Source organism: Chrysochloris asiatica, unplaced genomic scaffold (assembly GCF_000296735.1).
Source record: "Chrysochloris asiatica unplaced genomic scaffold, ChrAsi1.0 scaffold00007, whole genome shotgun sequence".
Lineage (NCBI taxonomy): Eukaryota > Metazoa > Chordata > Mammalia > Afrosoricida > Chrysochloridae > Chrysochloris > Chrysochloris asiatica.
Window position 1 is genome coordinate 22,488,047 of NW_006408525.1, and position 18,664 is coordinate 22,506,710.

Here is an 18,664-nt window from a genome sequence, read left to right on the forward strand (position 1 = left end):
GAGTCTTATTCTTGGAAAGGGGTTTGCACTGAGGGGACCCAACTACTTGCCTTGATGTTTCCTGGGCAAGCAACTTGTTTGTTCTTGTAGTAACAGTCTGTCTGCCTCTATTGTTTTGTATTTTTCCTGTAGGTCTTTCTTTCAAGAAGTATCTTCTGTTCTTCTAGCTGCTCCAGGCTGGTGTGCTCATCCTTTCAAGTGGAAATTTCCCATCTCTGGAGATCTGTATGTGGTTCAGGCTTATACCTGTAGTCTTATGTATTTCAGAGGCTCCACAGGAAGCCTCAAAAGGATATTTTTTAAAGTGTTGCACAAAGATCAGCTATTTAAAAGAGCTAATCTTTCCATCTTTTAAACAATATCAAAACTATTGGAGATGCTTTTATGGAATAAATTATATAACCAGGGACAAGCCAATATGATACAGAGAGCAAGGTCCAGTTAAGATAGTGGCTTCTGAGGTGATCTGCTGGGTCAGTTAAATTCAAGGCAGAAAGATCAGCTCAGAAGGTATGGTGACTATTTTTTTGAGATTCAAAAGGGATAATACTGGTAGATTTTCTCAAAGGACACAGGATCATCACAAAGATTTATTATGAAGAAGTTTTAAGAAAACGGAAAATTTAATCGGTAAGGAAAAGACCAGGAAAGTTGCACTGAGGAACTTTTCTCATCACAGCAGTGTACCTACTCATACATCAAGGATAGCAAGGGCTACCCTATGAGAAACTTTACCCCATCCACACTACAGTTCTGAACTTTTCCTTTCAAATATCTTTTTGTTCTCCAAACTCAAAGAACACATAAAAGGAACACAATTTGAGTTACTCCACGTTGTCAAGACTGCCAATTTGACGGTATAAATCAAAGAGCACATAATTTTTTAAGGAAGGGTTAGAAAGATGGTAATCTGCCTTCATTACTATCTAGTAAAAAAAAAAATAACTTAGATATCCACTGTGATTATGCTCCTCCCCAATACATCCTTTTAAGAATTTTATAAAAACTGTAGACTCTTTATTCTGAAAAATATTACTCAAATGCACATATATACTGTTGAGAAGTCAAGAAGAGAACGGAAAAATACTCATTCTGTTTAGTGGCATAAATATCACTGTGTTTATAGCAAGAATTAAGGGTCAGTGATTTTGAGCTGGATTGAAGCATATTAGGGGTTAATAGGAGGTAAATAAGGAGAACAGGTATGAACAACTGTTTTGAAAATTTCATTGTGAAAGAAGGAAAAGAAGACTCTCAGAATATGGAAGGATGTGATGGGGTGAGGAAGGGCTTGCTTTGTTTTTATATAAGTATAAATGCTAGTAAAAAGGGCCCAGTTGAGAGGAAGAGGTTGAATATACAAGAGATAAAATCGATATAGAGTAATATAAGGTTCCTGTGAAGGCAGAAGGAAATGGGATCCAAAGTACAATAGACTTTGTGGGTAGCCATTATATAGAACATTATTTCTGTGGGGGGAAAAATGCAATTTAGTTTCCAAATAAATGACTTACAAATGATCCTTTCTCCCACTGCCATTTCATTAGTTTAAGACTTCAAGGGCTACTGGTTTTGCCAATCATTTCCCAAAATAAAAGAGGAGATAGAATAGCACAGTGGACTTCAAGAGCTCTGATCTTGGCTCGGGTACAGAAATGTTAGATGACCTTGAATTAATTGTTCATGCTTCGCCTGTAAAATAAAGAACTTAGACTTAGGAGGCATTTGGGAATGTGTTGTGGGGTGTTTCGGTTGTCACAACAACTGGGGTGTCACTAGTATTTGATGCCCAGGACCAGTGATGCTAGTTGTCCTGTATTACACAGGACAGTTTGTCACACCAAAGAATTTTCCTGCCCAAAGTCCGTAGATCTCCTGATGAGAAAACCTGAGCCACTGCTAGGTGACCTCTGAGGGCCTTTCCAACTCTAAAGACAAAATTATCAAGAGTCACACTGAGTTAAGGGCAGCTTTGAGCCTTTGAGAAACGTTTGCATTTGAGGGACAACCCTTTCATTCTCCTCATGAGTAGTCATTTTGGCTATTTGTTGACAATTTAGCAAGCATTATGGACTGGGTGTTTTATGCCATCCAAAATTGAGAAATAATGAAGTACAGGTTTGACTTACCTCCACTTTTCTCTCGCATTCTAGGTATCACTGGGATTTTCAGCACCCAGGTGAGTTCTCTTGGATCATTTATGCTTTTACACTAAGAATGTATAGTTGGTTTACTTCTGTATTTTCTAAATAAGCTTCTCCATAGAGTGACATTAGCAGTTCCGAGGAAAGTTAGTGGAGTGTTTAATTAATCTTCACCCTGCTGGTCCCCCCTGCCCTGCAATTTATCAAGAAGAGACTCTTTTTCCTCTGCTTTCTGAGTGGGTTGCTGTTACATTGTTTTATAGAACCAAAACTCTCATATATTTTTATTCCTCGAGCTTTGTAGTTGCAAACAGGATCCAGTAACATTCAAATAAAATGGTGGCTGAGTCCATAATAAAAACCTTGACATGGTTCCAACTCAGCTAATCCTTCATTTGCTCCAGAAATAAATTCCAGTATGTTACCTCCTCGATCACAGTGCTCTTCCACCCACCCTGCCTGTCTGGCAGCAGAGAAATGTCAGAAACGGAGCAGCGTTGAAATTCCCACTAGAACAGTGTTATCACATTTTAATATGAGCCTCACTGCAGCCTTGGTACTTCTAATTGCTTTCAAACCATTGTTTTCCTGCTTTTGCTTGATGAACCCAGCATCTGGCATGATTCTAAAAAGTGCGACAGACAGCTGTGTGCAAAATTAAAAATGAAAAAAAAAAGGGAGGGGATTAGAACATATTTTTAAAAGGTTCAAAATTGGAAAAGATTTTTTTAACTCAAACAGTTTGCAAGAATATCTTTAAAGTACATGTTCCTACTTATTACCACTCTAGTTAAGAATAACAGAAACATCAACCTGAATATTATCTTTATAATAAATGGAGGATTTTTGTTTTCTTGATGACTCAGTTACAGATCAAACTTGCAAATAGCTTATAAACTATTTTGCTTTGTGACTTTTCTTTCTCTTAATGCTGTTAATGTATCTAGCGTCAGTCACCAGTTTTTGTTGTTGTGTGTCTTCGAGTTGATTCTGACTCATAACAACTCTATGTGACAGAACAGAACTGCTCCATAGGCTTTCCTCGGCTGAAATCTTTGTAGAATCACATCACCAGGTCTTTTCTCTGGCTGTTGGGAAAATTCAAATTGTGAGTGATGACACTAGTTTTATTAAAATTTGTGTTTTCCTAGCTCATACTTTGCTTTGTATATTTCAAGTTGGTATAAGACTTTTCTTTAAAAACCAGCGTCAAGAAAGGACAGTCTTATAATTTTAAAGCTTCTTGGCTCTTGTAAGATGAAGTTAGAGTATTTATAATACTTCTAATAATGAGTTGTAGTGCTACTGTATATCTTACTATTCTAAAGTATTTATAGCTGGAAACATAGTTTGAATGGTAGAGAATTGTATGGAGCAGTTTGTTTTGCAAAATGTGTAATGTGCTATTCAGGAAACGGCCCTATAGTTTAGGGTTTAACAGATGTTAACCAAAATCCACAAGGGGCAGAACATGAATGTGAACTGGCAGAAATGAATGGAACTGTGAGGGTAGAATTAATTACCTAAAGGAGAAATAAAGAATTAGTGTCAGAGATTTGGTATGGTAATGTGTTGATAAGAGGGGGAAAATTGGACTTCAGCACAAGACTATGTTGCGCTAAAAGACAAAGGGTGCACACATCCTACAGATTCTTGTCCTCGTGGCATCCTAGTCATTTCCCAGCACAGGGAAACTTCTTTACTCACCTTCTCTTAGCGAGAGGACAGAGGTAGAGATGCCAAGGGCACAACTGAAAATAGTTTATTTAGAACAGAAAACTGTATTTGCTTCTCGTTAATTAAAGTACATTTAGCAAAATCTTTGCTCATTTAAAAGTCAGTGTAAAGAAAGAAAGCTCAAGTAGAAAAATCTGTATTCATTGCATCTTGTCCCCAAGCCTTCCCCCCCCCTCTTTTTTTTTGGTGGGGGTGGGTGAATATCTTTTACCTTGCTCTTAATCAAACCTTAGTGAATTGTGTATTTCAGAAATTGGTGGGGTGGCAGGTGGACACGGTAACAGGTCTATATAAAGATTTACAGGACAATTGAGGACTGTGAAAAGAATAGGAATATGTAAGAACAGCTGACAGAAGAATTTTGAAAACACTTGGAAGACTAGGTAGTATAGGGGTGGGAGTGAGAGAGGACAAAAAATGATTGTTCCAGACTTTCCTAGCACTTTTTCCATGGTAGAACCCTTTGTGCAGGAAGATAATGGCATGAATTTTATTAACTCTTTGCTCTAGCCTAATTACACATGTGTGTCCTTTAGGATATATGAACTAAACCAGAGTCTGGTGACTGAAAGAAAAATAGATCCTTTGCTGGTAAAATCCTTTAGTAGCAGACATTTAAACATCTGGTTATGGTAAAGTCTGTTGAGTTGGTACAGTGCTCTGAAGGGGTAACTCTCAAAAACAATTGAGAGAATGAACCATCAGACTTAGAGAAGAATTATCGAGCAAAGGTTTCTTATGCATCATTCCACCCAATCCCAGGTTTAATGTGGTAAAGGACTGACCATTGAATAGTATTAGGGCAAGTCTCATCACTCACACAAGGTAGAATGAATATGGACTCTGAAGCCTGATGAACCTGGGTTCAAATCCCACCTTTACCATTTAATGACTCAGTGATCTAGTAAGCTAATTAAAGTCTCTGAACCTCAAATGTGCTAGGCATTGTGCTAAGCACTTTACATGCATTATCTTATTTAATCCTCAAAAGAACCCTATGAGATGTTGTTGTTAAGTGCTGTCAAGTCGGTTCCAGCGCATAGCGACCCTGTATAGGGTTTTTGAGGAGTGGATGGCGGGTTTGAACTGCCAGCCTTCCGGTTAGCAGTCCAGTGCTTATCCTACAGCCACACCAGGACTCTATTTGACAGATATGAGTACTAATACACCGAGAACTTAAGAAACTTTGTCAAGGTAATGCAACTCAAGGATTCTAAGTTTGTCAGCCTGACTCCAGAGCTTATCCCCCTCCTTTATTAAAAAAAAAAAAAAAAGTGACACTTTGATTGAGATATAATTCACATATCATAAAATTCACCCTTTTAAAGTATACAAGTCAGTGGTTTTAAGTATACTCAGAGTTGCACAACCTTCCCATGATCTAATTTCAGAACATTTTCGTTGCCCTAAAAAGAAACCCTGTGCCTATTTTCAGTTGCAGAGGCCACAAAACTTCATCACAATATTTTACTGTGTCAGGGTTGTTATGACAGTTAGTAGTAATTTGTGTAAGTGCTCAGTACAGTGCCTCAACATAATAAAAGTTTTACATTTGTAGTTTATATTTATGATAGTGTTGATTATAAGTCTCCCTCACACAGTTTTCTTATTGGTCCATTGTCTATATCCTGAATGATGTTTATTAAAAAAAAAAAAAAATTAAACATAAGGAAAAGAAAATTTGATACAAATAATTTATTACTTTAGTGAAGAGAGGATTCAAATGAAAGTATTGTTAATTAGTTCAAATATAACTGGAGAACATGAAAAAACCTGTTTTATTTTACAATAAGATTTAAGATGCCTTTGACAATTCAAGTCCTGATGAACCTGGTGACAAAGTCCTGCTGACTGACATTAAAAACGTTTTTCCTACTTAATTTTTTAACTTAAAGTTACAAAGAAAGATCATTGGAAACTTTGCCATGGGATTTTTACCATCTTAGTAATTGATCAGATAATTTAAAAGATGATATTGATTAGCTGTCTAAACAGCAATATCAATTTTATCTTTGAAATATGATGACAATATCACAGATTTCATTCATTTTGTTTTAATTTCCCCTTTATAAACTGAGTTAATTATTGCCAGTTGCAGTTTAATCAAATCAAAAATTTTATTTTAATGTATCATATTTATAATTTAAAAATCATTGCTATAAAAACATCTTTATAAATATTAGATAGACTTGCCCTCTACAGGCCCAGAGTAAAAATAAATGGCACAATGTTGAAGCAAAATTTTGAGAAAGACAATTGGGATACTATATATGTGTGTGTGTATGTGTATATATATATATAATGAGAGTGCGGTGGCTCCATACAGTAAGCACTGGACTGTGAACCACAACCTCCATGGTTTGAGCCCACCAGCCTCTTTGTGGGAGAAAGATAAGGCTTTCTGCTTCTGCAAAGATGTAAAACCTCGAAAACCCTTTTACTTGGAACTGATTCTATGGCACTTAACAACAGCACATATATAATATTTTTTTATTAAATGGTCACTCACATTACATTATTGTTAATAGTATATGTAAGCCAGTGAAAATTTTGCCAACTTCAAATCTGCATGGGTGATAGAGTTTTTGAGAAATTTATTATTTCAATATGAAAAATTTCCACTATGTGAATCCTAAGTTTAAATTTTGAAATGGCAAACTTATATTCCTTGACAAAGCAAAGTCATACCTAAAAATATAGCTTGGCAAAACTGGTGGTAGTGCAAAGTGAATAAAGAATATGTTATTATAAAAGAAATTTAACTATATATTAAGAGATTTAAGAAATATATCAACTACTTTGGGATCCTAATTGCATCCTAAGTCAAATAAACAAGCTATTTAAAAAATGTTATGTGTTTGAGCATTAGAAATTTGAACGAATTGGATATTTTATGTTCTTAAGAAACTACTATTGTTTTTTTAGGTGCAATAATGGTAATATGGTTATGTTTGTTTTTAAAATAGTACTTATTTTAGAGAGCTATACTGTGATATTTACAGATAAAGTCTTATTTATTATTCAAAATAATATGGGAAAGGGGAAAGAGGTAGGGTAAGGTTGAAACAGGATGGACCATAAATTGAGAATTGTTTAAACTAAATGATGTTGTACATCGGGTTCATTACACTGTTACCTACTTGTACATGTTTAAAATTCTTCATGATACAAAGTGAAAGGAAAAAGAAATCTAAATTGGGATTTTAAAATGTGGCATTTTTTTTTTTGGTCATGGTAAATATCATATTAATGCATAAGGTACTGTAGCGATCTTAGTCGCACATTACTAGCATACTTTGTTTTATTGTGCTTTGCAGATACTGTGTTTTTCACAAATTGAAGATTTGTAGCTACCCTGCTCTGAGCAAGGTGCCATTTTTCCAACAGTATAAACTCACTTTGTGTCTGTGTCACATTTTGGTAATTTTCAAAATATTTCAATTTTTTCATAATGCTATTGGACACTTTATAGACTGTAGGATGACTGTAAACATAATTTTTATATGCACTGGGAAGCAAACAAATTTGTGACTCGCTTGATTGTAGTATTCGCTTTATTATGGTGGTCTGGGGTCAAGCCTACAATTTCTCTGAGATATGCCTCTACATTAAAATAGTTTTTATATTTTTTTGCATTCCTATATTAGAAAGTTGGAGGTTTGGTGTCTCCATAGGGTAAGCACTGGACTTCTAATCACAATGTTAGCAGTTTGAGCCCACCAGCTACTCCATTGGAGAAAGGTGAGGTTTTCCGCTCCTGCAAAAGATTAAAAACTTCGGAAACCCTATACAGGGTTGCCATGAGTCAAAACCGACTCCACGACCCTTAGTAATAGGAACATATTAGAAAGTTTGTATTTTGTGATGGAAAGATCCTTAGCTTTTAAATTGAATTCCAATACCAGCTCTTCTACTCACAATCTTTGTGAGCTAGTCCAAGTGAAGTAACCTCTCAGAACTTCAATTTCTTCCTCTATAAAACTCCATTAATATTATCTACTTCATAGTTAACCATGACTTATAATTAGATGATAAATGAATGAAGAGTGCTTGCCACATGGAAGGTACTTACAAGCTGGTGGTGAGTAGTTATTGTTGTTGTGAAGCGCCGTCCAGTCGGTTCCGACCCATAACAACCCTGTATAGGGCTTCCGAGGAGCAGCTGGTAAGCTTGAACTGCCAGACTTGCAATCGAAATGGCTTTGCAGTCTGGCACATTAACTCACAGCGCCACACCAGGACTCCTATTGCAACCCTATGTAGGGTTTCCGAGGCTGTAAATCTTTCCAGGAGCAGAAAGCCTCATCTGTCTCCCGCAGAGCGACTGAAAGATTTGAATTGCTGACCTTGCTGTTAGCAGCCCAACTCATAACCTGTTACACTACCAAGACTTCTTTATTAGCTGGTAGCAAGTATTAGGTTTATGTTTCAAAGTAGGGCTGTGCAAGCAAATGCACAGTGTACATCTGACAATATACATTTCACATCTTTCCATAAAATTCATTCATTCCAGTTGAGCCCTGGTGTAGACCACTCAACCCATTATGTGCATATTTGGAAGGTTTGCATTGATAGGGTATGTGTGCAGAATTTTTATTGGTGGACACTTCAGAAGTTAGATTTATGGGCTTGTTACTCTATAATGTTTGAGACATGTTGAATTGAAGCACGGATGTCACTTAACTTTTCCTGTACTACCGCATACTTGAAGCATGTAGTTATGACAACTACAAGAAGCAAACCATTAAAGCAGTGAAGAAACACCGTCTTTTTACTTAAAAAGAGAGAAAGGGGGGAACTTTCCTTTGAAGTTGAAGAGAGTGTTTTTGAATTAATGGAGTGTACAGTGATTTTACTAAGTTTTATTTATGAAAATACCCTTTGCATTCATGCCAAAAGGTTTTAGCATAGTCGTAAGTAGGATTTATACAAAGAAACACAGTCTAAATTTATGATGTGTTTGCAAATGTAAGAAAAAGTTTGACTTTACAGTATTTGTAATTTATTGTTAAGTATCTTCCTATCACTATTCTTGGAATGCTAATATTTTATAAACATAAGTGTTGGTTATGAACCTGGAATAGCCTAACCTATACTACTTTTTAAAAAGAAGTCTTCTGGAATGTTTCCCATGTCTTTTGGGGATTTAATAGGAGGGGAATATCCACAGGATGAATACTCCTGCCTCTGGCTTTGACCCAACCTTTTAGCATCAACAATTTTGACAGCTGATTTTGTGGCTTGAGGTCCTTTAGACATTTTCCCCCTTTCCTTTTTATTTGCTACATTTTATACAAATTAATCTGTGGAAAGTGGATGTGCATACAAATTGTTTTTGAAGATAATTACTGGCTTTGATACCTTTTCAAATATTTTACTTCCTATACATCTACTGTTGCACGTGTTTTAATTTTTTTGAGTGCTATAATGTATTTTAAAATTAATGCACAATTTTTTTTAACTTCTGTCAAAGATTGTAAGATGTTTCTTTAGTACAAAGACTCACTTTTTTCCTTTTAAAGTTAAAATCTGCTAAGATTTTTTTGTCCTTTCTAAAATTCCTGTTGTACAATAGATAATATTGAGACATAAGAAAAAGAATTGACTTTCATGCAGCTGAAAAAAAGCAGTCATTGGATTCAGATGGTATTGCTTTCTTTATTCCCTACACATATTATATACAAAGGTGTTCATTATGTCATTTAAAATACTAGCAAAAACACTAAGCAGCTTAATATCCAGCAAAAAGGACTAAATCATGCTACATCCTTGTACTGGAATGCTGTATAGCAGCTTAAAAGAAAATAACACACATGTGTGTAATACAGAATGATTTCCAAGGCATATTGTTAAATGAAAAAGGCAAGTTTAAGCAAATAGTGTACTGTTGGTGTCTGTGTGTGTGTTACTTATTTAGTTACTTTGCAAGGATACACAAGAATCTTAACAATGGTAGCCTGGGGTCAGGGGAATATATATATATATGGAAGAGAACATTTTATTACATATCCTATGGCATGTTTAAACTTTCACCATGTGCATATATTATTTATTTATTTATTTTAAAGTTAATTTAAAAATGAGATCACTTATCTCTGAGATAAATGGAAGGAGCCCTGGTAGCTTTGTGAGATATAAGGTTGGCTGCTAACCTCAAGTTTAGTAGTTCGAATCTGCCAGTCACTCCATGGGAAAAAGATGAGACTTTCGGCTCCCGTAAAGATTTACAGCCTCAGAAACCCTATACAGAATCGCTATGAGTCAGCACCAACTCAGTGGCACACAACCACCACCACCACCAAGATAAATGGTTAGGAGAAAAATGTGGGTACAAAACAAATGCTACCAATTAAAAAACAAAACAAAACACAAAACTCCTCACCCATGCAGAGAGATACTTTAGATTCAAGAACCCTCCCAATGTTTGTCTAAGCTGAGAAAGACCATGTACATAGAGGGAAGGGGATGTGCTTCTTGTTTTGTGCACCTTGTAAGCTTGAATGTTGTGCTCTGAGCTTGCTTAACCTTTTAAGTTTAATAAAGAAACTGACATGACTGTTGTTGTTGCTGTTAAGTGCTGTTGAATTGGTTCTGACACACAGTGATCCTTTATAGAGCTTCCGATGAGTGGTTGGTGGGTTTGAACTGCCAGCCTTGTGGTTAGCAGTCCAGTGCTTATCCTACAGCACTACACCAGAACTACTGTGCTGTTTTTCAGTAGAATTGTGATTTGGTAGTTTCTTATCTGTTTATGTTTTCCTCTCCCTCTTATTTATTTTTATTTACTATCGACTCGTCAGCACTTAACAACAACAACAATTTATTTGTAGTGTGGCACTATAGGATAAGCACTGGACTGCAAGTTCACTTTGTACTGCAAGGTTGGCAGTTCGAACTTACCAGCTGCTCCTCAGAAACCCTACACAAGGTCGCTATAAGTCAAATATGACTCAAGGAAACTTAACACCACCACCACCACCAATTTATTTTTATATATGAGTTTTTTGGTGAGGCCCTGATGATAGTATGAAATAAAAGCATTCTCTATTGTTTAGTGTTTGAGAACTAGCAATATATGGTTGTGTTGACTTGACATCACATAAAAGTAAATTCTAAACTGAATAATAAAGCTGTATCGTATAATATTCTCAATATAACATTGAGAATAATGCATATTCTAGCACTCTTAATTGCTCATGAGGAACCTGTATATAGACCAAAAGGCAGTTGTTAGAACAGAACCAGGGGATACTGAATAATTTAAAATCAGAAAATGAGTACAATGGGGTTGTATCCTTTAGTGAAAGGATACTTATTCAACCTGTATACTGAGTAAATAATCCAAGAAACTAGATTATATAAAGAAGAACATGCATTAGAATTTCAGGAAGACTCAATAACAACATGCAATAAGCAGATGATACAACCTTACTTCTGGAAGTGAAGATTTAAAATACTTACTGATGAAAATAAAAAACTACAACCTTCAGTTTGATTACACCTCCATGTAAAGAAAACAAAAATCCTCACAACTGGACCAATAGATCACATCATGAAAATTGGTAGAAAAATGGAAGTTGTCAAAGACTTCATTTTGCTTGTATCCACACTCAGCATTCATGGAAGCAGCAGTCAGGAAATCAAACGACATATTACATTAGGCAAATCTGCTGCAGGAGACCACTTTAAAGTCCTAAAGATCAAAGCTATCAGTTTGAAAACTAAGGTGTTCTTGAGCCAAGCCATTATATTTTCAATAGCCTCATATGCATGTGAAAGTTGGACAATGAATAAGGAAGACTATAGAAGAAATGATACATTTGAGTTATGGTGTTAGAGAAGAATATTAAAAATACCATGGACTGCCAGAAGAACAAACAAATCTGTTATAAGAAGTATAGTCAGACTATACTTCTGTTATAAGAAGTATAGTTTCTCATATTTTGGACATATTATCAGGAGGGAGAAGGACGTTATGGTTGGTAAAGTGGAGGATCATCAAAAAAGAGGAAGATCTCCAAGGATTGACACAGTGGCAGCAGCAGTTGGTTCAATCATAATATGAATGAACCTTGAAAGCATTTTGATAAGTGAAAGAAGCCAGACACAAGGTCAGATGTTGAGTGATTCCATTCATATGAAGTATCTACAATAGGTAAATCTATTGAAACTGAAAGCAGAACAGTGGTTGCCAGGGGCTAGAGGGAGAGGAGAATGGTAAGTTATTGCTTAATGGGTATGAGGTATGCATTTGGGGTGATGAAGAAATTCCGGCACTAGATAAACTTAATGGTTGTACAACATGCTTGATGCTACTGAATTGCACACTAAATTTATTATAGTGGTAAAGTTTTGTTATGTTAGTTTACCACTCACAAAAATCTGAGTGTGGAGGGTGGAGTGAATTGCATAGAATTTCTGATTTTTGTCCTTATTTAGATGGCAAGAATATTTTAGTAATTGATAAATGAGTAACTACTTAAATTTATTTAATTAGTTTGGAAACTTTTGTGAAAAAAACTTATAAGCTATGTTTCTTAGATATTATTATCCCTGGACTAGCATAGAAAATCAGGAGAGGAGTTTAGTTTCTAAACACAGAATCTTGGCATAAGAATTAAACTACCTCAGAATTCTACCTCTAATGATTTTTTTATGTTTTGGACCAAAAATATTGAGAGTAAGTTGTGGTTAATTGGAATACAAACTTTGATGGTTCTTCTGTGTTGGAGACCTGGTTGGTCAGCAGTACGGCAAGACCTGGGGACTTATGGGACCAGAGTCAGTGGCATAACCACAGAGGACTAGAGTGGAGAGTGAAGCGTCCAGCTGATAAGAAGTGAGGGCATATGAACAAGAACACTCACACTTGCAGATAATACCCACTTGACCTGGCTTCAATGGCTGGATAATCAGAACTCGACTAGAAGAAGAAAGAAGAGAAAAAAAGTAATCTAATACAATTTGATGAGCTTGACCTACTCCTATGGATGCAGTAGCTCAAAAGAGGGAACGGATCTTTAAAGTAAGGATAATTCCCACCCCCTCGGTACACAGGGTAAACAAAGATAGGCAATTTGGACATTGGCTACTCAAAATGGGGGGGGGGAGGGGCTACAAAGGCAAGAAGTGACTGGCTTACAAGCTTTCAAGAGGGAGCCTAGATCCAGAGGGTGTGGAGGAAGGTAGAATCTCCACTGAGTAGTATCCAGTCTCTCTGGGCGGGGCTGATGAAAGAAGATGAGGATAGGTCTCTTGTGATACAATAGTGAATAATTGTTATCAGGACTGATTGTGTGGGTTGGAAATGTAAAGATAGATGTTTTGTAGCAAAAGAAGGGGAGTGGTTGACTTTGCAGTCCAGGAGCGGAAGTCCCTGGGACCATTAAGGGAAAAGAGTGGAGTGCGGGACCCTACCCAGAGAAGCATTGACACCAGAGATGGAGTCAGAGATGATGACATGGAGAGATGGAGCAGCTAGGGACTCTAGACCCAGAGAGGGGCTGTATGCTGACAACCAAGGGGGCAGGATTGTGGGGTATACCCTTTGTTTGTTTGATGATGCGTGGAGGGGATTGTAATCATGGCAATAAAATCATATACGATAGGATGAATGTAAAGCTAATGTTCTCTCCCATGTAAACTATCACATAATTCACAAAAAAAACTTAAACACACATACACAGACACACACACAAAAAAACTTTGTTGGTTCTTTGGCATAAATTTTTTTTTAATTTATTATGTAGAGTAAGCAATTGGACTTGAAACCCAGTGAACTTAATTGATACTTGGAAGTTAAATAATGTGATGAATGGGTCCAATTCCATTAAAAAAAACATTTATTATTTTTTTATTGTACTTTCCATCAACACATGCTTCTCTCAGAAACTTGTTTAATAGTTACTGTTCTTCAGGATGACTGAAGTATCACTAACACAGGAAATGGACTATTTGGTTATATTGTTGTTAGGTACTGTTGAGTCAGTTCTGACCCTATACACAACAGAACTAAACACTACCTGATTCTGAGCCATCCTTAACAATTGCTGTGTTGGAGCCCATTGTTGCTGCCATTGTGTCTATCTGTGTTGTTGGGAATTTTCATCTTTTTTTGCTGACCCTCCACTTTGCCAAGCATGATGTCCTTTTTCAGGGACAGGTTCCTCCTGACAACATGTCCAAAGTACAAGGTGAAGTCTCTCCATCCTCACTTCTAAGGAGCATTCTGGTTATACTTCTTCCAAGACAGATTAGTTTGTTCTTCAGATTTGTTTGTGCTTCAAATATTCTTCGCCAACGCCATAATTCAAGTATTTAGTTATAGGTTTGTTGTTGATTTTAGATGCCTACTCATAACGACTTTATGCCCAACAGAATAAAACAGTGCCTGGTCTTGCACCATCCACACAATTGTTGTTGCACTTGACCCCATTGTGTTGCTACTGTGCCAATCCATCTCGTTGGGAGTCTTCTTCTATTTTGCTGACCTTCCACTTTACCAAGCATGATGTCCTTCTTCAAGAGCTGGTCCCTTCTATTAACATGTCTGAAGTATGAGAGATAAAGGCTGGCCATCTTAGCTTCTAAGGAGCATTTCGGTTGTACTTCTTCCAATACAGATTTGTTCTTCTGGCAGCCCATGGTACTTTCAATATTCTTTTCCAACACCATAACTCAAATGTCTTCTACTGTCTTCCTTACTCATTGTCCAACTTTCAAATGCATATGAGGCAATTACAAATACCATGACTTGGCTCAGGACACCTTCGTCCTCAAATGGCTATCTTTGCTCTTAAACACTTTAAAGAACCCTTGTGCTGCAGGTTTGCTTAATGCAATATGTAGTTTGATTTCTTGACTGCTGCTTTCAGGACTGTTGATTGTGGATCCAAGCGAAGTCTGACAACCTCAATCTTTTCTCCATTTATCATGATGTTATTTATTAGTCCAGTTGTGAGGATTTTTGTTTTCTTTACATAGAGGTGCAACCCATAGCAAAGGCTGTAGTCTTTGATCTTCATTAGTATTTAAGTCCTCTTCACTTCCAACAAGCAAGGTTGTTATCATTTGCATATTGCAGGATGTCTAATCCTGATGCCACATTCTTCTTCATATAATTTATCTTCTTGGATTATTTGCTCAGCATACAAATTGAATAAGTATGGTGAAAGAATACAACCTTGGCATACACCTCTCTTGACTTTAAACCATCAGTAGCCCCTTGTTATTTTTGAGTGACTGCCTCTATGTACAGATACCTCATGAGCACAATTAAGTACTCTAGAATACCCATTCTTCACAATGTTGTCCATTGCTTGTCATGATCCACATAGTTGAAAGCTCTTACATAGTCAATAAAGTATAGGTAAACATCTTTCTGGTATTCTCTGCTTTCAGCCAAGATTCATCTGACATCAGTAATGATATTCTTAGTTCCACGTCCTCTTCTAAATCTGACTTGAGTTTCTGGTAGTTCCTTGTTGATGTATATTGTTACAGCCATTTTAAAATTATCTTCAGCAAAATTTTATTTGCATGTGATATTAATAGTATTGTTGGATGATTTCCACATTCCATTGGGTCACCTCTCATTGGAATGGGCACAAATAAGGGATTCATAAAATAAAATAAAGCTTCCAGTTCCTGCTGACACTTAATGAGAGAAATAATGAAAGAACCAATAATATGAACATACTGTCTTCCATGTCAGTTTGATGTATATTTAACAAACACAAGACAGCCACTGAAAATTCTTGACCACCATTAATTTCTTAAAGGCATTTGCCTAAACTTAGAAATGATGCCCCTTAATCTTTAAGATTTGTGCATTTTACTTATGTTAGTGGTACCTCTGGTACCACTAACATAAGTAAAATGAGCTCTGGTAGCGTAGTGGTTACAAATTGGCCTATGAACAGCAAGGTCAGCAGTTAGAAACTACCAGCTGCTCTGCAGGAGAAAGATGAGGCCTTCTGCTCCTATAAAGATTTACACGCTCAGAAACCCTGTTCAGGGTCATTACGGGTTGGAACTGACTCAATGGCACTTAAATACAACAACAGTGACACCTCAATAAAAAGAAAAAAAAAATTGATACTTTTCCATGTAAAACATTTGCCACAGAGGAGACAAACATTTTGGTAGTTGTTGTTATGTGCCATGGAGTAGGTTCCAACTCACAGCAACCCTGTACAGGGCTTCCGAGGCTGTAAATTGTTACGGGAGCAGAAAACCTCATCTTTCCCCTGCTGAACAGCTGGTAGTTTTGAACTGCTGACCTTGAGATTTACAGCCTGATTCGTAACCACTACACTCCCAGAGCTCTTTAGCCCTGCATGTATTTAACTGGAGTCCCTATTTGGAGTTAGGTAGAGCATAGAGAAACCCAGAACATTCGTAGCATTGAGGGACAGGTATACTACTAATAAAGAAAACTCACCCCTTTTTGAATATGTTGAAAGCTGATTCACATTTTCAGGCCTGCTACGACTCGACACCACTTAACAACAACAATCCTACCCAGGAGTCCTGGTGTGGCACTGCAGGATAATACATAGACCCCGAGTTCAGTGGTTCAAACTCATCAACTGCTCCTCAAAAATCCTGTACAGGGTCACTATAAGTGGGAACCAGCTCAACGGCACTTTAACAACTACAGCAACAATCTTACCCATAATCCTTTCTTTATTATGTATTGTTTGGTTTTTACTCCTTGGATTAGGCATTTATAAAAGTTTTCTTATATTTCTTTATAGCCTATAGATCATGTAGAAAAGCAGGATTTTCTGTTCTTCTCGCCTATTCTTCTTTAGCAGAATATTTGAACCCAGCTGTCTTTATAGTTTCTCTTTAAAGTTTTGTAATAGTGTGTCAATCTACAAATATCCTAAATGTATCAGGATTAGAAAGGGAAAGCTAGAAGGTGAGACCAAAATGAGCCAATAGGAATAAAATAGCTACTTTTATGAGGCATTACATATTTCTCAAAGAATTTACCTATTATGATATTTAAAGTATGGTGGTATCAGAAAGAAAACATATTCTTTAACTAAGCCAAGCCAAAGCTTTATTTGGGTCTAGAACAGGTTGGTTCGTTTTCTATGAAGCAGAGTCAAAACACCTATGATTCAATAGGATCAGACAGAAGTGCTGGAAAATTTTAAATATATTGATCTGAGTAAGCCCAAGATTGTTGTATTAAATTTTGCAAGCATGAAATTCATGCCAGAAAGTGGTATTAAAACATTTCTACCACAGCATTATTGTTGTTAGGTGTCATCGAGTCAGTACTAACCCATAGTGACCTTATGCACAACAGAATGAAACACTGCCTGATCCTGGGCCAACCTCACTACTGTTGCCACACTTGAGTCCATCGATGCTGCCACTTGGCCAATCCATTTCATTGGGGATCTTCCTGTTTTTCTCTGACCCTCCACCTTATCAAACATGACATCCTTCTCCAGTGACTGGTCCCTCCTGACAATATGTCCAAAGTATGAGAGACGAAGTTTGGCCATCTTGGCCTCTAAGGAGCACTCTGGCTGCACTTCTTCCAAAACAGATCTATTGGTTCTTTTGGCAGCCCAGGGCACTTTCAATATTCTCCTCCAACACCACAACTCAAAGGCATCAATTCTTCTCTACTCTTCCTGTCCAGATTTTGCATGCATTTGAGGTTATTGAAAATACCATGGCTTGGGTCAGGCGCACCTTAGTCCTCAAGCTGACATCCTTGCTTTTCAACACTTTAAAAAGGTCTTGTGCAGCAGACTTGCACACTACTTACAACACTATTGTAAGATATTTGAATTTATGTTATCTGAATTCCTAAAAAACACAGGGCAGAGTTAGCGATTTCTCTGAGGACTGTTATATTGGATAAATACGTTTTAGATTTCAGGAAGCCATATCTCACAAGTCTAAGATTTTATTGCATTTCTTCAAAGATTTGGTGATCTGATGAGGAAAATTAAAATAGATTTTTTAAAGGAAATACTGAATTGACCAACTTCTTCTTGACCTAATCATTGATGTTTATCAGTTACAGTCCCCATACCTATCATTACTACTGTTACTCCTTCCTAATAATGATAACTTAAACGTTTGATTATAATTTTCTTTACTTAAATTAAAAAACATACACACTAATGTGTTTTGGCATAGTGGCAGCAGCAGTGGGTTCAAGCATAGTAGCAATTGTGAGGATGGCACAAGACCCACAGGGTAGCTGTGGGTTGGAACCAACTTGCTAACTAACACCTAACCACAACTATGTGTAAGGTTATGCCATAGATTCAAGACATTGCTGACTCTCGGTATGCTTTACCTTTGCATACGTATTGTAATTTATACAGAATGCAGACTTAGAGACTGTATAGCTCAGTGGATTAGAACAAGAATTTAGTAATTAGACAAGGTAGCTTTGATACTTATGAGTCAGCTAAGTGACTTTGGTTACGTTATTTAATTTCCGTGTCTACATTTCCTCAACTATAACATTAGAATGTTAATATAACATAGGATTATTTGGAAGATTAAATAGGATAGTGCATGCAGAGCCTTGACCCAGAGCCTGCATCTAGTAAGAATTAAGTAAGCTAGAGAGAGTATTATTGTTGTGGGAGACTTATTTCTATAATATAAAATATGCTGAAAATTCAGCTGAATAGTGTCATAAAAAGAACTAAGGGCTGGAAATGCAGTAGGATTCAAGGAAAACAGAACTGTGAACTAATAATTCCAAGTTATGTTTGCCTGGTTGTCTTATGATGCTGTAT

The 18,664-nt window shown here is 36.6% G+C and overlaps 1 protein-coding gene across 1 annotated transcript in view; it reads left to right on the forward strand.

Annotated features, from left to right (window-relative positions):
- Window positions 1–18,664, forward strand: part of SKAP1 (src kinase associated phosphoprotein 1) — a 458,887-nt gene that overhangs the window by 95,451 nt on the left and 344,772 nt on the right. Inside the window, exon 3 of the mRNA XM_006833657.1 lies at window positions 2,154–2,179. Coding sequence (XP_006833720.1) covers window positions 2,154–2,179 — 26 coding nt within the window. The remainder of the gene's footprint in view (window positions 1–2,153; window positions 2,180–18,664) is intronic.